The 21,701-nt window shown below is 42.8% G+C and overlaps 1 protein-coding gene across 2 annotated transcripts; it reads left to right on the plus strand.

Annotated features, from left to right (window-relative positions):
• The first annotated feature begins 2,051 nt into the window (after positions 1-2,051).
• LOC106586284 (zinc finger protein 883) lies at positions 2,052-20,597 on the plus strand. Of its 2 annotated transcripts, none has more exons than XM_014173414.2 (3): positions 2,052-2,319; positions 12,473-13,224; positions 16,782-20,597. In XM_014173414.2, the coding sequence occupies exons 2-3, from the start codon at positions 12,543-12,545 to the stop codon at positions 18,044-18,046; spliced, it is 1,947 nt and encodes a 648-aa protein (XP_014028889.2). In that variant the 5' UTR covers positions 2,052-2,319; positions 12,473-12,542; the 3' UTR covers positions 18,047-20,597. The 2 variants fall into 2 exon arrangements, with proteins under 2 accessions (XP_014028889.2, XP_014028890.2); XM_014173415.2 differs by having other exon boundaries at positions 2,052-2,249.
• The last annotated feature ends 1,104 nt before the right edge of the window (positions 20,598-21,701 follow it).

A 21,701-nucleotide genomic window follows, 5' to 3' on the forward strand; every position in this document is an offset into this window, starting at 1 on the left:
TTCCAGATCTCTAAATAAAGGTTCTATAGAAAACATCTCATGAAGAGGTTCCAGATCTCTAAATAAAGGTTCTATAGAAAACATCTCGTGAAGAGGTTCCAGATCTCTAAATAAAGGTTCTATAGAAAACATCTAGTGAAGAGGTTCCAGATCTCTTATTTAAGGTTCTATAGAAAACATCTAGTGAAGAGGTTCCAGACCCCTAAATAAAGGTTCAATGCACTGGTTTACAGGACACGTTGAAGGGGGTTTGTGCTCCCGATGGGTTATCTTATTTCATATACTTTCCCACACGTAAAAATAATATATTGACATATTTTCTATGTTTAATTCAATTTTATTTAAATATATTCCAATATATAATTTTTCCATATGGGTTTATCATTTGATGCATGCTATAAAGTTGAATTTAGTAATATATGTTAGTGTTTTGATTACATTTTTTACCTATGCACGCCTTTTTTCATGTTAAGAAATACGTAGTAAGCCATAGACAAGTAAGCCTCGTAATGTTAATAAAATCACAGAAAAAGCTCTCTCCTCTGAACTTCAAAATTCATTTTTTTCACACTTTATATTCGCCTGAGAACATTCTAAATGCAGCAAGAAAGTTTCCTGAAGTGAGATTACACGAAGCATCATCAGTCATATCTGCTCTAGCCATAGAGTTTAGCATTGGTGGGGAGAAAGAGAGTGTCCAAGCTAATGGTGGATGACGTACAGAGCTGGTGGAAAGAAGTCAAAATTGTAAAGTGTCGCAGTAGCTTAAAATAAAAAATAACATCAAGAATAAGCAGCTGCATTATAAGTGGGATGCGCTGTTGAGCGCTACATCCCGAGGGGTTCGTGCTGATTGTACAGAGATTGTGACAGCCGGTTAAATGGCGTCCCTTGAGAAAGCAAGAACAAGATGTATGTCAGGAGAAGTGCAGTATTATCATAAGGAGACGTATGCTTGGAATAAGGAGGAGGAATGCAGGGGAAAAGAGAGGCAGAGGAGGTCTAAGAAAGAGAGAGGGAGGAAGATGGTGAGCTTGAGTCGGTTAAAAATGGCGGGAAAAAGGGAGATTCTTTGTTAAAGAAGAATGGTAGAAAGTGTAAGCAGAGGGAGCTGAAGACAGGAGGAGAATTGGAAGTGAATGAGGGCGAAGAATCGGAGGTGGTAGGTGTGGTGAAGTTCTCAGGCGCCCGAGGCTTGAACCGAGGGTCAGGATGAAGATGAGCCTATGACAGTAGGAGTGAAGTTTTTGGAGAAAGTGGACCCTTGCCTTTTTGCTGATCCATTTGTGGTTTCATTGTGGGTGAAAACAGAGTTGGGTGCCTTGAAATCGTTGAGGGTAATGAGAAGTGGTCTTGTGATAATTGTTTGTGTTTCTGCTGGTCAGAGGGAGAAGGCGCTCGGAGTTAAACGAATGGGGGCAAGAAATGGGAATTGTTTTGCTCTCAAGAGAAGGGTGCCATTGAAAGGAGTGATTACTGGGGTAGCAGTAAATGTAAGAGGAAGATTCCCGGTGTTTGTGATGCTCGTTGTTTGCTGCGAGGCAGAGTGATGAAACAGAAGAGTCATTGTCTGTTCTTTTGAGTTTTGATGTTGAGTCTTTGCCCGACAAAGTGATGTTAGGATATATAAGTTAACCTGTGCAAGCTTTTGTACCGAATACATTATGTTATTACAGGTGTCAAGCTTATGGGCATGTGGCAGCAGTGTGTAGGAGGGAGGTTCCTAGGTATGAGAAGTGTGCAGAAGGGCATGAGACAAAGGAATGTGTAGCATTGGGGAATGTAGTGGTATGTGTTAATTGTAGGTGTCCCCATGTGGCTGGGGATCAGAAATGTCCCATGCGAGAGAAATATTTATATTTAATTTATTTGTAGATTTTTTTTCGTGAGTCTAGTGTTAGATGGTAGGGTATTTGAAAATATTATATAAAAAAAAAAAAAATCAAGCAAAGTATAAAGAAGTTGTACTCCAGTCTAGTAAATTGCGGTAATGCAACATATTGGATGCCAACCGCCGTTAAACCTCATCGAATAAGAAGTTTACCGTTTATATATCGATACTCGATTGGTCTGGTCTGTCTGTGATGACGGGCATGGCATACATTGGAATCAAGCAAAGAATGAGGAGCTAGCCCTAACAAGATTAGTCTTCCAACATTGTGGGAATTTCTACATTCAATCTCCAAAATACAGCTTAAAACTGATCTCAGAACAACGTTATCGAAGGAACATCAAGCGAAAGTCACGAGGTATACTTCTTGTTCAGGTTGGACAGAGACGCGCTGGCCTGTTAGCTAGCTAGCCTTTCTACTGTACCTGGTAGGTAGCAAATGTTACTAGCACTTCTACTGGAGCCAGTTTGTTGTTTTTGTACACCGCCAACCCTGTGAACGATTAGCTAATGTTTAGGGCTTTGGTTTGATAATAACTTGCTTAACCCTAAAGTGGAACCGACAGCGTTTTAACTACTTTGCAGATATGAAACAAACAGAATCATATCAGTCTAAAATATCAAATTCCCAGTGTATGCTACACAACCAACTTTATAAGAGGTTTTATAAATAGGTACGATTTGACTCAATTCAATGACGTATAGTAAGAATGCAATTCAATGCATGATCGATATAATTCACCAATACATTTCTTGCTATTCCAAAAAATATTGATATCAGGTTGTAAATCACAGCTGGACTGGTACATTGTTTGCTGCATCCATTCGGAATGCACCGTTTCAGTTTCAATGACTCAATATTTCAGACAAAAACGGACGAATGTAACAAAGGCTGGGAATGTCAATACTGTAACGACCCGGTATTGTGTTCTGTGTTTGTGGGTGTGTTATGGTTCTCATGGCTACTAGCAGGGGTTAAATATGTCAGGCCTGGACTGTGGGTGTCCGGCGTGGGTAGCAGCGGTGCAGGACCCCTGTATACTGGGAATGGACTTTTTGAAAAACTGTGGGGCTCAGTTGGACTTAGCGTCGGGCACTTTGAGGCTGTCGGGGGCCCACAGTGGGAATGTCGCCTTCGGGAGGGCCAGCAGGGGGCAGGGCTGTCCCTCCGTCTTCCTCCAAGCTTGCAGAAACTCCACCGGTCATCCCGGCTGCTCCCTTGGTCGTTGTGCCATTCCAGCAGCTGTCTCCGGCGGCGACGGCCTTCACTCCCCATCATGGTGCAAGCACAGGCAGCTCAGTAGCCCAAAACACACTGGCTCCTTCACCCCATCAGCCCGACGGGGGGAAGGAGGAAGCTATCGACGCCGTCGAGGCTGTATGGCTGAAGAACTGTCAGGGTCTGGATGAGAGACAACAGAGACAGTTAAAGCAGCTGCTGTTGGACTTTAAAGATAGCTTCGCTTGGGGGGAAGATGAGGTAGGACAAACGCACCTAGTTCAGCACGAAATAGACACTGGGGACGCCCGACCCATTAAAATTCGGCCCTGTCGTATTCCCCTTGCCAGGAGGGAAGCAGCAGACACAGCTATTGTTGACATGTTGCGGGCTGATTTCATTGAGCCATCAGATAGCCCATGGTCCGCGCCGGTTGTCATGGTGCCTAAGAAAGGGGGTAAACTTAGGTTTTGTGTTGACTACAGGGGCCTAAATTCTGTCACCACTAAAGACTCTTATCCCCTACCGAGGATTGATGAGTCGCTAGACCACGTGAGAGGGTCCTCGTGGTTCTCCTCCCTTGATCTGCGCAGTGGCTACTGGCAGGTGCCCCTCTCGCCAGGGGCACGTGAAAAAATGGCCATCTCCACAGATAGGGGCCATTGGCAGTTCAAGGTGCTGTGCTTCGGGCTCTGTAATGCTCCTGCCACCTTTGAGAGGCTCATGGACAGAGGCGTCGGCAGGAGGAGGACGCAGAGCTGCGTCCTGTGCTGCGGTGGGTGAAAGAGAGAAGACGACCGCCGTGGGGGGAAGTAGCCCCTCTATCACCAGTCACCAAGGGACTGTGGGCTAAATTCACAGTCCTTAGAGTGGCTGAGGGAGTGCTCCAGAGGGGGTGGAAAAAGCCAGCGACTGGAGAAATTACGTGGCAGGTAGTGGTGCCCAAAAGGCTGCAGGGGAGCGTGTTACAGCAGCTTCATGGGGGAGTTGGCGCAGGGCATTTTGGGGTCTCCAAAACGTTAAAGCACGTGCGTAAAGGCTTCTATTGGGCCAGGCACAGGAGGGATGTTGAGGACTTTTGTAGGCAGTGCGACAAGTGTGTTGCTAAAAAAGGACCTCCAGGTCAGTCACACGCCCTCCTACAACAATTCCCAGTAGGGGAGCCCATGGAGAGACTGGGGGTAGACATAGTGGGGCCGTTTCCAACCACAGACAGCGGTAACAGGTGGATTCTAACCGCTATGGACTACTTCACCAAGTGGCCGGAGGCTTACGCTCTCCCAGACCAGGAGGCAGAGACAGTAGCTGATGCGTTGGTGGGGGGAATAATCAGTCGGTTTGGGGTGCCACAGTCTATTCACAGCGACCAGGGGAGAAACTTCGAGTCACGGGTGTTCTCAGAGTTGTGTAGACGTTTAGGCGCGGAGAAGACGCGCACTACTCCGCTTCACCCCCAGAGTGATGGGCTGGTGGAAAGATTTAACAGAACATTAGCACAGCAGCTGGCCATCGTTACCTCAAAACACCAGAGAGATTGGGACACCCACTTACCGTTTATTCTTATGGCATGTAGGTCGGCTGTTCAAGAATCGACTGCGTGCTCCCCAGCGCTACTAATGTTAGGTCGTGAGTTGCGCACCCCAGCCGAACTGACGTTTGGCCACCCTCCTGATGATGACGACGGGGTTTTGCCTGGCCCGAACTATGTGTGTCGTCTGCAGAACCGGTTAGAAGCGGCTCACACCTTCGCAAGAGAGCAACTCGAGAACGCAGGGGTGCGCCAAAAGCACCACTACGACTCGCGCGCTAGGGGGAGGCACTTTGGGGCGGGAGAATGTGTGTGGCTTCACAACCCCACGCGCAAGAAGGGGCGGTGCCCAAAGCTGGACAATGCATGGGTGGGGCCGTGTCTGGTGATAGAGAGAGTGGGGGAGGTGACGTACCGGGTGGAGGTCCCCCCACGGAGCAGGAAGGTGGTGGTCCACCGGGACCGATTGGCACCCTACAGAGGGAGGAAAACGGTAGGAAATGGGAGTGAGGTCTCTGATGTGAGCCCACGGGGACAGTCTAACAAGGAGACTCTAGCGCAACCTGAGCCTGGGATGGGGGCTGCTTCTTCGGAGGGCGCTGGAAATGACATTGGGGCAGATGAGTGTTCTGGGGGTTCACCGGTGAGAGCCACGGGGAGGCCCAAGAGACTGATGCGACCTCCGGGTCGTTTTAACCTCTATGGGCTATGTGGGACGCAAGCGTCCCACCCCTGGTACACCCTATCAACAACAGGTGAAATATCAAGAGCGCCAAATTTGAAAACAATTAAATGTCATAATTCAAATTTCTCAAACATACAACTATCTTACACCCTTTGAAAGATAAACATCTCCTTAATCTAACCACGTTGTCCGATTTCAAAAAGGCTTTACGGCAAAAGCATAAAGTTAGATTATGTTAGGAGAGTACATTGACAATAGCTGTGTGTAATGTTTTGTCAATTCAAAGACAGGCGTCACCAAAAGCAGAAAACCAGCTAAAATGATGCACTAACCTTTGACAATCTCCATCAGATGACACTCCTAGGACATTATGTTAGACAATACATGCATTTTTTGTTCTATCAAGTTCATATTTATATCCAAAAACAGCGTTTTACTATGGCGTTGATGTTGAGGAAATCTTTTCCCTCCAATACCGCCAGTCAAATCAGCACAACAAATTAAATAATTACTATTCGAAAACATTGGTAAAATATTATATTGTCATTCAAAGAATTATAGATTTACATCTCTTGAACGCAACCGGATTGCCAGATTTAAAAATAACCTTACTGGGAAATCACACTTTGCAATAATCTGAGCACTGCGCCCAGAAAAATACGCTTTGCGATACAGACTAACCGCCATGTTGGAGAGATCTAAAATCGAAAATACTATGTAAATAATCCATTACCTTTGATTCTCTTCATCAGATGTCACTTCCAGGAATCCCAGGTCCATAACAAATGTAGTTTTGTTCGAAAAAGCTCATAATTTATGTCCAAAAAGCTCCGTGTTGTTAGCACATGATCTATGCCCGCCGGACTTGTCTTCATGAACGAGGGGGAAAAAATATATTTACGTTCGTTCAAACATGTCAAACGTTGTATAGCATAAATCATTAGTGCCTTTTTCAACCAGAACATTAATAATATTCAAGGCGGACGATTGCATTCTCTTTTAAAACGTATTGGAACGAGAGTACCCAACATGAACTCGCGCGCCAGAGTCTAATCGGCCACCACCGTTCCAAGGCTCTTGTTCGGTCAGATCTCACAGTAGCAGATTCAAACCACTTTGTAAAGACTGGTGACATCTAGTGGAAGCCAAAGGAAGTGCTCAACCATTAAGCCCCTGTGTGTTTCAATGGCATAGGCTTAAAGGTAATTCAACACATCAGGTATCCACTTCCTGTCAGAATTTGTCTCAGGGTTTTGACTGCCATATGAGTTCTGTTATACTTACAGACACCATTCAAACAGTTTTAGAAAAGTGTTTTCTATCCAAACCTGAACAATAATATGCATATTCTAGCTTCTGAGTTGGTGTAGGAGGCAGTTAAAAATGGGCACACATTTTTTTCAAAATTCTCAATACTGCCCCCTAGCCCCAACAGGTTTTAAGGATTTTGTTGTGTAACCCTAGGGGCTAGGGTTTAGAAAGAGGGGGGCTATGTAACGACCCGGTATTGTGTTCTGTGTTTGTGGGTGTGTTATGGTTCTCATGGCTACTAGCAGGGGTTAAATATGTCAGGACAGAGGGAAAGGTTGAGGGGGGTATGATGGGTAATCCCGCGGGATTTGGAAATGCATAAATAGGGATTACTGTCTCATCTTTCTTTCTTTTCTGTTGGGGGCCTTGATCTGTTCCTATGGGAGTGCCCCTTAACTCGACATGGTATAATTGTGTACGTTCGGCATTTAGCGGCGTGGGCTGTGGCCTGAACAATAGCCTAGTTTAGGAATAAACCTGTGTTCTGACCTGCACACCTAGAGTCCGTCTCTTTTCCCTTTATGACCCAGCCGGGTCATTACAATACAATCAAACTAGCAATGGCAATGATCACAAATCAGTCATAACGTGGCTAATAGGCTAGCGCATCTATTTATTTAACAAGTTAAAAGCACGGAACCTAACATTAGCTAGCTGCTGGGAGGATGTCATGTTATTGGAGGAGTGGGTGAGTGACCGACTTTTTCCCCCTCATATCGTTTTTCGGTGGCTACAACAAGATGCAGGTGTCATTTGGTTAGCTAGAAATAAATTTGAATCGCTTTGCTAGCTAGCTATGCTGAACTTGAACGGCTCTTATCCAGTTACAATATCTCTTGCGGTCGTAAAAGTCATTCTTGCAATCTACTCCGATTTCAGAGCACTCTGGTCTGTGTGCGCCTGATGCAGAATAGGTGAATTTACCAATACGCAACACCAGCTGAATATATTACTTTAGAATTTTCACAAATGCCTTATTCTACATCAGGAGTCGCCAACCCGTCGATCGTGGTCGACAAGTCGATATTGGAAGCATTCCAAGTCGATCGGGAGGAGTTTTCAAAATCAGAGAAAGAAAATCATAAATGTTTTAATTCATTCATTATTTTTTAAGGAGGCTTTTATCACCTTGTTACTATTAAAAGGGAGGACAAGAGGTGAGAACATTTACAACGAGTTTAAACGTTATGTGCATGATAACAGCATTCCCATTCATAAGCTGGTAGCGACATCACTACAAACCGGGCACCGGCAATGCGTGGGGTTCATTCGGGCTTCGTTGCAGTGTGCCGCCGTGATCCCGATTTCTCCAAGTTTTTGAACTGTCACTGTGTGATCCATCAGCAAGCACTAGCTAGTAAAGTAGTGGACTTGTCTCATATCATGACACCTGTTATGATTGTTAATTCGATTCGCGCAAATGGACTTCAGCACCGCTTGTTTAAATCTTTATTAGATGAGCTTGACGCCGCATATGGTGACTTGATTCTCCACGCTTGCGTAAGGTGGATAAGTCGCGGGAAAGTACTGCAGCAATTTGTTGACTTGCTGCCCGAGATCAAATCATTTCTGGAGTCACGAAATGAGGAGTATGAGGAATTGTCTGATGATGCATGACTGCTAGACTGAGGTTGCCTCACGGATATAACAGCCAAACTGAACGAGCTCAACTATGAGCTTCAGGGAAAAGACAAAGACGTGGCACACATGATCAGCGCTGTCAATGCCTTTAAGGCCAAGGTGGGTGTGCGGGGCTCTCAGCTGAGGAATGGAAGGCTGGTGCACTTCCCAAACCTGGAGAAAATGTAGCAACACATCGGAAACAAAGATGCTTTTCTCCAGCAAGAATTCTGTTCCCACCTGGAGAAACTGGCATCTGAATTCAACAGGCGTTTTCCGGAGTTCAATGACGTAGGAGAGGTTGTTGCATTCATCTCAAACCCTTTCCTCCCCATTGAGATTGAGGAGGTGTCTGCCAAATTCCAGCAAGTATTTGCTTTACAAATCTGAGTTGACATGGAGATAATTTAATTGCAAAAGGACATAGAGTTGAAAGCAAGATCAAGAGACAGTGACTCTTGGGTTCTTGTAAACACTGAAAAGTTTCCCCTCCTTTCATCCTGCACACTTAAGGTGAAGGCCTACTTTGGATCAACATATCTCTATGAGATGGCCTTTTCACAGATGAAAATGATAAAGTCAAAGAGCAGGTCTTGTCTAACTATTAGACGTCTCATGCAGTGTCAGACTTGCTGTGTCAAACTATGAGCCAGACTACAAAGCACTTGCTGATCGTGTGCCATCACATTGAATGTGTGTGTGTGGGGAGGGGATCTCATCCACAGCCATCAGTGAGTGAGTATTGCCAGTTTGAAATCTGTTGTAGGCTATATTGTTTACAAAAGGTTATGATCTGTGTTGTATGCTGTTCAAAAAAGGGAAAGTGAAACAGTACTGTACATGATTGGTTTAGGCCTGTAATTGACTGATTATTGAGGTTATAAATGAATGGTAGTAGGCCTGTAATTGACTGATTATTGAGGTTATAAATGAATGGTAGTAGGCCTGTAATTGACTGATTATTGAGGTTATATATGAATGGTAGTAGGCCTGTAATTGACTGATTATTGAGGTTATATATGAATGGTAGTAGGCCTGTAATTGACTGATTATTGAGGTTATATATGAATGGTAGTAGGCCTGTAATTGACTGATTATTGAGGTTATATATAAATGGTAGTAGGCCTGTAATTGACTGATTATTGAGGTTATATATAAATGGTAGTAGGCCTGTAATTGACTGATTATTGAGGTTATATATGAATGGTAGTAGGCCTGTAATTGACTGATTATTGAGGTTATATATGAATGGTGAATGAGTAATAGGCCTGTGGAAATATTGAACAATGTAATATGACTGTTATAAAATGTTGAATGATAGTTGCACTTCTGATTATACTATTTGCATAATTAAATGAATACTTTGCTTGTGACTGACAGGTAACAAAATAAAGAATGTCAAAGTGGAACTACATTGTGGCCTTGTGTTTTCGTAATTCTTTTGCAAGTGGTAGATCTTGGTTTACATTTGGATTTGTGATGTGATCTTAGGCTTGAAAAGGTTGGGGAACACTGTTCTACATCGTTCCCAAACATTCTATGAATTCAGGAAAATGATCATATCTAAGTGCTCACTTGTCAAATGTGAAGGGGAAAAAAACAGTGTCATTCTTCCTGGGGGTGTAGTGAATACTACATGAATAAAACCATTTGGCAGCATTTGCATATGCATTTAGATCTTCTTGAATTACGGTTTTGTGAGAAAATTTGAAAAGATGGTGTAAAACTAAACAGCCTTCCTGTATTTTGTTTCAATCAAAGCACGTTCTGCCTGCTGGCGCACACTGTTATCTAACCTTACTAAAGGAGCACCATTGTGAGAAGTGGCGGAGCTCTGGCAGCACTACACACCCGCAGCCTGCTGCACTGAACCAGCAGTTGAAGTCTAGCCATTTATTTTGCCTTGTGCAAAATTTGGGGATGCAGAAACGAGACCACACGTTTAGCTGTTATATGAACATCTGGGAATATTTGTCCAAGGAAGTATTTCTGGTTGGTCTCAGGGAATGTAAAACAGTTAGGATGGGAGACGTTTAAAATTGAGTGAAGTAGCAGAAATGTTAAATGACAACTATTGAGCATGGAGAGCCTCTCAAGTTTGACAAAATGAACTTATATCTTTCAGTCTAATTTGGCTTTTTGTAGCTCTTACTCAGAAGCTTGCTTTTTGGGAGGCCTAACTGTCCTCTCCAAGTTCAGCTGGAATTTAGCCCGAATAGATTGGAGAAATATTGGTTGACGATAGGCCTATGTACAGCATCCTATGTACATAAATGGACATTATAAAGGGACATATTTTTTTCAAATACAGCAATGGCAGTTGGGGTTGCATGCAATGTAATGTAATGTCCATGGCATTTTCATTGCAAAAGTCCTGATCTTCTCAAATGTTTGCTGGGTTGTGTCCAGTCCTGGGGATGTTTTCACATCTCTGGGAGGAAGGACGTCAACATTGCACAGCAGCTGAAACCTGGTTCCATCTGAGGGAAAGCTCCTTGGCCACAACAACACCAGGCTTCAGACAATTAAACCTGTAAAGGACGAAAGCAGACTAAAATAGACAAGACATTCAAACCTTGCATACCATAAATAACACTAATTGACCCCCAAGTCCAAGAAATAAGCTCAAAGACAAAATAGCTGAAGTGTTTCTTGTTCACCCTCGATCATCTCCTTGTACTGATGGTGGAGAGCAGGTTTATGCTGAAAGACAAATTACAGAAAAAGGTGTTGAAACATCAATGAATTAATCTCTTATAGATTGTTATTTCCTGTTGACCTCTACAGCTGTAATAAAGCACCCTTTACACACTTAACCTGCTTCCCGTCCAACAATGGCAGTGCAGACACAAGATTACTAGCTTGATTTAGCAAACATTTAGCTTCATAATGACCAGCTGGCTAGATGTAAGTGGTATTCATCTAGCTGGCCAGCTAGTTGAACATGGGGAAAAAAAATACCTTAATCTATAATCTAATAGCTAGCTATTTAGCTATCATTTTATCGTGGCTCGCTAACTAGCCAACTTAGCATGTGTACCTAATCACTTAAAATGGGGTTTGATTAACTTGATAATCGATTAGCATTCGCACCACAGTGGCTATTTTCGGTAGCTAGCTCGTTGATCAAACATTAAAAATATTTTCATAATGTCATGCGTGGCTTAGCACATCAGCAATCAACATTAACAGCAGAATGCAACTGGTCAGCTCAGCTAGCTAGCTGGCTATAGCTTTACCTGTATGCAACTGTCTATCTAGCTAGCTATATAGCTAACAATTTTTTTTAAAACAGTTTGGATACAGTTGAGACAATAACATATGTTGAATTATGTATCTGTCTTAGCATTTTAACTGTAGACTCTTACCGGTGTATGGATAATGATAATTCACGTCAGACTGAAACACTTTTTCAAAATAATCCTTCCCACTCGGCTTCAACCAGTCCAGACTGCTTTAGCCACAAAAGACAGAGCTGCATCGATACCAGCAGCTGTATTCAGGACAACACTGGTATTGAAAGCTGTAGCTACACGTTACATGTTGTCCATGATGAAAATATGAGTAAATCCAATGGACCTTTCAAATATCTGCTGCAGCAGAGAGCAGGAGGTGCCATTTGACAGAGAAGCTTTCCACCCTATTAAGCGCCATGAACAGCTCGATTAACAAGTCTGGTTGTGCTCTAGACTTCCCTTCTCTCAGCGTGACCAGGGCAGCGGCAGTCTGAACACAAAGTAACCCTTTTAGGCCCCACTTCATCCACCCACCCCAATGCCCACACTAGTGCCAACAACACAGCAGAGAAGACTGAAACTGCATCAGACATCTGCCTCCCCTGGTGTATCTGAAACCGAGGAACATGTATCCCAAACCCTGCTCTCCCACTGCCTGGGTTCCTCTGTGAAGATCTGCAAGTAGGGACCCCATGCCCGCCGTAATTGAAATGGCTCCCTTCCACAGATCTCCCTATATGATGTCATCTTAGTTCCTAGATATTAATCCAACTAAGGCAAAACACAATAGACGTAAACCACCATTTCATCTTGACATGCATAGCCATTTTGTGACTATACCAAAATTAATATTTAATTTTAAAGATACCTGAATATTCCTAAACCAATTTAACACTCAAAGTAAAAAGAAACAAAATCCTAGGGTGAAATGACAGATGCAATCACTAATGTGTTCTAATCTTTCATTTTATTTTCATTACAGGTCATCTAACTGAACTATATCTGTCTTGACATTGACTTCATTGCTGTTGTTGCCACGTGAGCAGGACAATATGAGTGGAGAGAGGGAAACGTTGATGGATGAAATGGAACAGAGTTTATACACTTTAACCAACGACAATTTACGCTGCCTGTGTGAACGCAGTGGAATAGGTGGCAAGGATGGCTCTGATGTTCAAGGAAAGAATCACCATCACTCATTGTGCCGTAAAATCCTGGAGGAACTTGGGAAAAATGCAGATTCAATGGAATCGGAGGAGCAGGGAATGTCTTGGTTACTCCGACTGAAAGAGGACATCAGAAAGATACAGGAGGATTGTATCGGTGCACCTTTGAGTCCCAGCCAATCCATTGATGATGACGCTGTAGACTGTGATGAAGAAGTGAACCAGAAGGACATGGATTGGTTACCTAGCAAAAGGCTGGAGGGGGAACCCATGAGTCCCAGCCAATCATTTGATGACGACGCTGCAGACTGTGATGAAGAATGGGATGAGGAGGACAGGGATTTGTTGCGTAGCAAAGGGCTGGAGGTGGAGTCAGCACCAGAGAGACACACACCAGAGCAGAGGGAGGAGAGCGTGAGTGGGTCCCCCTCTCTGTCCTCTCCTGGTAATGCCTTACTGCTGGGTCTGAAGAGGGTGTCTGTGCGGCTGGTCGACTGCAGGAAAACACCAGGGTTGAGAGGAACTGCTGGAGGAGACGAGGAGGAGGAAGGAGACATGATTCATCAAAGTAAGTGCAGCAGGATACCTTTTGTTTTGGTTCTAAGTACCATTGTGAAGTTGAGTTGTTATCTAACATTACAGTGCAGTCCAGGGGCCTCTGATATCAACGTTTTGTAAGTTGCATCAACACATTTTTTCATTGTAGAATCCTTAAACATAGAAGAGAGCAACATGTTGCCAATGGTTTTGATACAATTAACGTATAACCGTGTATCTGACCGTTGTGGCTGAAGACCGAGACCCAGCATGCTTTGAACGTGTTTTGTTTTTACTTTTACATTTTGGTCATTCAGCAGGAGCTCTTATCCAGAGCAACTTACAGTCAGTGCATTCAACTAATGTAGATAAACAACATATCACAGTTGTAACAATAAAAATATATTTCTGTAACCGTTACTGAGAATGTTATTGAATACTGAACAAAAATATAAAATGCAACAGGCCCTGCCAGTCAGAGTTAGTTTTTCCCCATAAAAAGGCTTTATTACAGACAGAAATACTCAGTTTCATAAGCTGTCTGGGTGGCTAGTCAGACAATCCTGCAGATGAAGAAGCCGGATGTGGATGGCTTGGTCTGGCATTGTTACACATGATTTTCAGTTGTGAGGCCGGTTGGACGTACTGCCAAATTCTGTAAAACGACTGTAAAACGCCTAGAAGGCTAGCATCCCGGAGTCGCCTCTTCACTGGTGTCGTTGAGACTGGTGTTTTGCGGGTACTATTTAATGAAGCTGCCAGTTGAGGACTTGTGAGGTGTCTGTTTCTCAAACTAGACACTCTAATGTACTTGTCCTCTTGCTCAGTTGTGCACCGGGGCCTCCCACTCCTCTTTCTATTCTGGTTCGAGACAGTTTGCGCTGTTCTGTGAAGGGAGTAGTACACAGCGTTGTACGAGATCTTCAGTTTCTTGGCAATTTCTCGCATGGAATAGCCTTCCTTTCTCAGAACAAGAATAGACTGATGAGTTTCAGAAGAAAGTTCTTTGTTTTTGGCCATTTTGAGCATGTAATTGAACCCACAAATACTGATGCTCCAGATACTCGTCTAAATAAGGACAGTTTTATTTCTTCTTTAATCAGGACAACAGTTTTCAGCTGTGCTAACATAATTGCAAAAGGGGTTTCTAATGATCAATTAGTCTTTTTTTAAATGATAAACTTCGATTAGCTAACACAATGTGCCATTGGAACACAAGAGTGATGGTTGCTGATAATAGGCCTCTGTACGCCTATGTAGATATTCCATTAAAAATCATTCGTTTCCAGCTACAATAGTCATTTACAACATTAACAATGTCTACACAGTATTTCTGATCAATTTGATGTTATTTTAATGGACAAAAAATGTTGCTTTTCTTTCAAAAACAAGGACATTTCTAAGTGACCCTAAACTTTTGTACGGTGGTGTATAAGTCAAGCAAACGTTCAACAACAGCCCTTTCGCTAAGAATCCTGTTGTCTGCTATCGTCTACTTTTACCTGACACCCACTTGAAACACAAAGGTCTGAGTCCAGATGTTTTTATCGGGTGAAGACTAAACATGAAAAGTGCTTGACCTTGTATATTATGAGATGTATCCTTTATTCCAGTTTTGTGAGACCTTTTATAATTTTTTAAATCCTAATTATGATTTGTAAAGCACATTTCCCACACTCAATGCGCATACATTAAAACATATTATTATACTTAAAAAATATATACAGTACCAGTCAAAAGTTTTAGAACACCTACTTATTCAAGGGTTTTCGTTATTATTACTGTTTTCTACATTGTAGAATAATGGTGAAGACATCAAACCTATGAAATAACACACATGGAATCATGTAGAAACCTAAAATGTGTTAAACAAATATTGATGACAGCTTTGCACTCTTGACATTCTCTCAACCAGCTTCATGAGGTAGTCACCTGGAATGCATTTCAATTAACAGGTGTGTTTGTGTGTTTGTGGAATTATATTCCTTCTTAACGCGTTTGTGTCAATCAGTTGTGTTGTGACAACGTAGGGGTAGTATACAGAAGATTTGGTAAAAAACCAAGTCCATATTATGACGACAACAGCTCAAATAAGCAAAGAGAAACAACAGTCCATCATTACTTTAAGACATGAAGGTCAGTCAATCCGGAAAATTTAAAGAACTTTAAAAGTTTATTCTAGTGCAGTCGCAAAAACCATCAAGCGCTATGATGAAAATGGCTCTCATGAGGACCGCCACAGGAAAGGAAGACCCAGAGTTACCTCTGCTGCAGAGGATAAGTTCATTACAGTTAACTGCACTTCAGATAGCAGCCCAAATGAATGCTTCACGGAGTTCAAGTAACAGTCAGATCTCAACATCAACTGTTCAGAGGAGACCGCGTGAATCAGGCCTTCATGGTCAAATTGCTGCAAAGAAACCCCTACTAAAGGACACCAATAATAAGAAGAGACTTGCTTTGGCCAAGAAACACTATCAATGGACATTAGACCGGTGGAAATCTGTCCTTTGGTCTGATGAGTCCAAATTTGAGATTTTTGGTTCCAACTGTTGTGTCTTTGTGAGACGCAGAGTAGGTGAACGGATGATCTCCGCATGTGTGGTTGCCATCGTGAATCACGAAGGAGGAGGTGTCATGGTGTGGGGGTGCTTTGCTGGTGACACTGTTGGTGATTTTTATTGAGAATTCAAGGCACACAACCATTATGGCTACCACAGCATTCTGCAGCAATACGCCATCCCATCTGGTTTGCGCTTTGTGGGACCATCATTTGTTTTTCAACAGGACAATGATCCAAAACACATCTCCAGGCTGTGTAAGGGCTATTTGACCATGGAGAGTGATGGAGTGCTGCATCAGATAACCTGGCCTCCACAATCCCCCGACCTCAACCACTTTTAGATGGTTTGGGATGAGTTGGACTGCAGAGTGAAGGTAAAGCAGCCAACAAGTGCTCAGCGTATGTGGGAACACCTTCAAGACTGTTGGAAAAGCATTCCTCATGAAGCTGGTTGAGTGTGCAAAGCTGTCATTAAGGCAAAGTGTGGCTACTTTGAAGAATCTAAAATTACACTTTTTTGGCTACTACATGATTCCATATGTGTTCATAAATTTGATGTTTTCACAATTATTCTACAATATAGTGTCCCGTGTGGCTCAGTTGGTAGAGCATGGTGTTTGCAACGCCAGGGTTGTGGGTATGAAATGTATGCATTCACTACTGTAAGTCGCTCTGGATAAGAGCGTCTGCTAAATGACTAAAATGTAAATGTAAAATAGTAAAAAATAAAGAAAAACCTTTGAGTGAGTACGTGTGTCCAAACCTTTGACTGGTACCGTGTATGTATATATCTTGATTTTTGTTGAATAACGGCCTATAACCGTTATTCAAAATTCCAGGAGCTATTTGATAACAATACTTCTCAAGGACTGGTTTTGCATGAAGAAGATTTTTTTTTTATCCTAAGTTACAGTGCAGTCTAAGGAATTCTATTATCTGATGAATGGTTTTGACAATACCTCACTATGATGTAACTTCTCTAGGACGATATTCAATGTTTTGATTGTTTTTCCTTGTTCACACAGGAAAAAGACGTGGCTATTGTCGATCCTCTGGGGAGCCTCAACAACATCATGATGCTGATGACCCAGACTGGAGTCTCTCCAAATCAAAACACGTCAACAAACAACTGCAGAGACGTAAAGGGAAGAAACCTCACTACTGCTGCACTCAGTGTGGGAAGAGTTTAGCTGGTCCAGCGCAACTTAAAATGCACCAGAGAATCCATACAGGAGAGAAACCTTACCGTTGCTCACAGTGTGGAAAAAGTTTCAGTCTAAAAGGTAATTTTGAAATGCACCAGAAAACACATACAGGGGAAAAAATTCACCACTGCTCTGACTGCGGGAAAAGTTTTGCACAAAACTCCACTTTAAAAGCACACAAGCAAACACACAAGCCTTCTGCAGAAAGGCCTTACCAATGCTCCTTCTGCGAGAAGAGGTTTTGTATTTTGGCAACCTTTAATTTCCATATGAAAATGCACACCGAAGAGAAACCGTTCCGATGTTCTGACTGCGGAATGCGGTTCATTCATTTCAGTTTACTGAAATCACATGAACATAAACACAAGCCCTCCACCGAAAGGCCCTTCCACTGCTCTGAATGCGGGGCGCGTTTTACTACAAAAGGTAATCTTAAATTTCACCAGCTGACGCACAACCGGGGAGAGAGACCTTACCGCTGCTCTGAGTGTGGGAACTGTTTCTCTCATCCGGTGTATCTGAAGAATCACCAGAAAAGGCACAGTAAAGAGAAGTCTGTTGTCTGCGACCTGTGTGGAAAGACCTTCAACCATCCTGACGACTTCAGAATTCACATGAAGATACACCGAGGAGTGAAACCATACAACTGCTCCGACTGCGGCAGCAGCTTCATATTCCACCGCCGTTTAATAACACACCAGCGTGTGCATACTGGAGAGATGCCTTATGTCTGCAATCACTGTGGGAGGAGGTTTTCACTGTCTCGTACTCTGGTGAATCACCAGCGAACGCACACTGGGGAGAAACCTTACCACTGTTCTTTCTGCGGGAAGAGCTTCAGTCGGTCACAAAACCTAGCTGCACACAAGAGAACTCATACTGGAGAGAAGCCTCACGCCTGTGATCAGTGTGGGAAGAGGTTTTCCCGAACCGACGCATTGGCTGTACACAAACGCACTCACACCGGAGAGAAGCCTTACAGCTGTGATATATGCGGGGAGAGGTTCACCTATTTAGTAGCCATGTTGAAACATAAGAAAGGACATGGACATCCTGCCGATGCACTCTATGCTGAACAGCCTTAGAATGATCGAAGCTCTATGAATAGACTTTATTGTCCATTGTTTTACTTTTAAACTAAAGTGATTTGTCTTTTTGCTTACAATCTACCCCTCTAGAGAGACACAAGCACACAGGGTGGCAGGTAGCCTAGCGCTTAGAGCTTAGGGCCTGTAACCGAAAAGTCACTTGTTCTAATCCCCGAGCCGATAAGGTGAAAAATCTGTTGCTGTGCCATTGAGCAAGGCACCTAACACTAATTGCTCCTGGGTCGCCGTTGATAATGGCTGACCCTGGCCGCGACTCCACTCTCCGATGGCGTCTCAGGGGAAGTTGGGATATGCAAAAAACACATGACCAATTCACACGTGTGTATATAAGACACACTTGTACATGTGTGAAATAAGGACAATATAAACACCAAATTATTATTATTATTGTTACAAACACACAGGAAGACACACACACACACACACAAACACACACGGGTTGGGAGCAGAGGGTCCGCAGCTTTGCATTTGAGAGTGGTTACGTTTCCTCAGCCCCGTCCCACAGCTGCCGTTGGACTGAAACACAAAGCCAGGATTGTGACTTTAAACTGCCTGAAATTACAGGGTTGTGTACATACATTCAGTATCTGACAGGGAGACCTAACCTCTGAGGCTCTCCTAGTCCTGGGTGGAGTTTCCTATAGCTACAGATCTATATAGGATCAGCTTCTTCCCCACAAATCCTAGCCTTAAAGCCCCTGTCAGTCTTTGTAATTTTACACTATGAGGTCGAAAGAACACTCTGAAATTGTGAAAATTATGATAATGCACATTTTGTGTAAGTGCATTTTATTTATTTATCAAAATGCCTTTTTGGGCAGAAATGCCTTCTGGAACATGTGAACTTTCATGTGCCTTAATAACAAACTTGTATTCCATCCATAAATATGAATAAAATTGTTAAATTACGAGCCTAGTTGGTTCAACCACGGAAAAAGACAGGAACCTTCCCGGTAGCCATGATTGGCTGAGATAATGGATGGGCTGGACATGCCGGGAGATGAGTGTGGATTGGTCTGCCATGTAGCATGCTTCTGTCTATAACGTGAGCTGTTCAGTATGTCTTGATAGTCCTTTCTACCGTGCCGTTTTTGAAAGATATAACGTTAGCCATCGAGAACTACGAAACTTTTGCTACTTTTCTCAACAACATTAATGCCCTGAATTTAGCAGGTGCTATCGACAAATCAGTTGGAAAAAGTGATGGGCTACTTTCTGCACACGCCATGGTCAGTGTGAACCAGAGTGACTTGACACAACGCTGGCCAAACAGGATGTAGCTACAAATAAAAGGGAGTTAAATGGTTCCAGTAGTCCGTGAAGCATCTATGTATACGGGTAAGAGTCTAGCTCCATTTTCAGACACAAGTTTCTAATTTTGTCAGAAAGTCGCTTTATTGCAAGTTAAAGCGTACCGTTAGTTAGCTAGCGAACGATAGCTTGCTGGCTCTCTAGCTAACGTTACGTGTATGATCTGTGAAGTAACATTCGAATCAGAAAACCATTTGCATTGCTAGGTATAGCCTAATGCAACCTAGCTAACATTGAACCTAGTTTGTTAGCTTTAGCTACCTGCCGATTCATACCACAGCTAGCTACATGTCTGAACAAAAGACTCCACTTCAGCCAGATTATTACACGACCCATCAAATTAGCCAGGTGTGTCTGGGGGTGATTATGGCCATCTATTGTATTTCATAAACATGTGTACATGTCTAGACAAAAGTGACCCATCCACTTAGCTAGATGTGGCTGGGGAGTGGTTTAGCATTTCTTTCACATGACCATCAATTTAGATAAATGTGTCGGGTAAGCGTCATCTAACAATTACAAAATATTTAAAATATTTTTTATCTGGACACTTCCTGTTTTTGATATTGTTACTATGCAAGTAACCATTTCACTGTACCGTTAACACCTGCTGTATGCTGTGCATGTGACAAATAAACTTTTTGATTTGATATAGCGTGTGTTAAGGACATTGCCCACCCATCCTTTATAAAGAGCACACAGTGCTACAGAACAGAAACAGATTAACTGACAAAAGCATTTCCAACGCACTCCCCTCGGTTGAGTTAGATACAGTTATTTAAAAATATGCATATATATTAAAACATCTTGCATATCTTAATTTATTTCCACAATTAACAAATAATAAGCATAATAAAGTTGGCAGTTCATACAAAGGATTGTTACCTATAACCTATAGTGTAAGGAAACCAATGTTATTTTGTCTTTCTTAACTATGTCTTTGTTGATTGTAATTGTGTGTTATCCTAATCTGATAGCAGTGCAAGTGATGTCCAATGTGATGGTTGATGCTGCTACTCTCATAGCTACAATAATATTGGTTTACACTTCAAATGTTGCATTGATATCAACTGTATGCAGATATGACCTGTATTTACTGTTTGTCTGATGTTCTCGTTCATTAACAAAGAACTTCAGTTAGTTTCAGAATGGGTGGCGAGGAATAAGTTAGTCCTAAATATTTCAAAAACTAAAAGCAATGTATTTGGGACAAATCATTCACTATACCCTAAACCTCAACTAAATCTTGTAATAAATAATGTGGAAATGGAGCAAGTTGAGGTGACTAAACTGCTTGCAGTAACCCTGGATTGTAAACTGGCATGGTCAAAACATGAGTGTCACAATCTTCACCATTATCTGACCAATACGCAGCGGCTTGCGTGCTCCACATCATTTTATTTAAATTATGATGGACACGGACAAAGCAATAAATGACTAGACAGTTTCACAGGCTATGTACTTACAAACAGCAGTGCAAAATAAAACAACCCACAAAAACCAGGTGACAAACACACTCCTAATATATGACTCCCAATCAGGAACAACGATAACCAGCTGTCCCTGATCGGGAGCCACACAGACCAACATAGAAACAGAAATACCAGAAAAACACATACAACACAGTACTTCTGCCACGTCCTGACCAAAAATACTAAACAACTACTCCCTCTGCTGGTCAGGACGTGACATTGAGTCAACAGTAGCTAAGATGGGGAGAAGTCTGTCTATAATAAAGCGCTTCTCTACCTTCTTAACAACACTATCAACAAGGCAGGTCCTACAAGCTCTAGTTTTGTCGCACCTAGACTACTGTTCAGCCACAAAGAGGGACTTAGGAAAATTGCAATTGGCTCAGAACGGGGCATCATGGCTGGCCCTTGGATGTACCCAGAGAGCAAACATTAATAATATGCATGTCAATCTCTCCTGGCTCAAAGTGGAGGAGAGATTGACTTCATCACTACTGGTATTTGTGAGAGGTGTCTGTTTAAACGACTAGCACACAGCTCAGACACCCGTACATACCCCACAAGACATGCCACCAGAGGTCCCTTCACAGTCCCTAAGTCCAGAACAGACTATGGGAGGCGCAAAGTACTATGTAGAGCCATGACTACATGGAACTCTGTTCCACATCAGGTAACTGATGCAAGCAGTAGAATCAGATTTAAAAACAGATGAAAATACACCTTATGGGGCTCCCGAGTGGCTTAGCGGTCTAAGGCACTGCATCTCAGTGCTAGAGGCGTCACTTCAGACCCTGGTTCGATTCCAGGCTGTATCACAACTGGCCGTGATTGGGAGTCCTATAGGGCGG

Source organism: Salmo salar, chromosome ssa02 (assembly GCF_905237065.1).
Source record: "Salmo salar chromosome ssa02, Ssal_v3.1, whole genome shotgun sequence".
Classification (NCBI taxonomy): domain Eukaryota; kingdom Metazoa; phylum Chordata; class Actinopteri; order Salmoniformes; family Salmonidae; genus Salmo; species Salmo salar.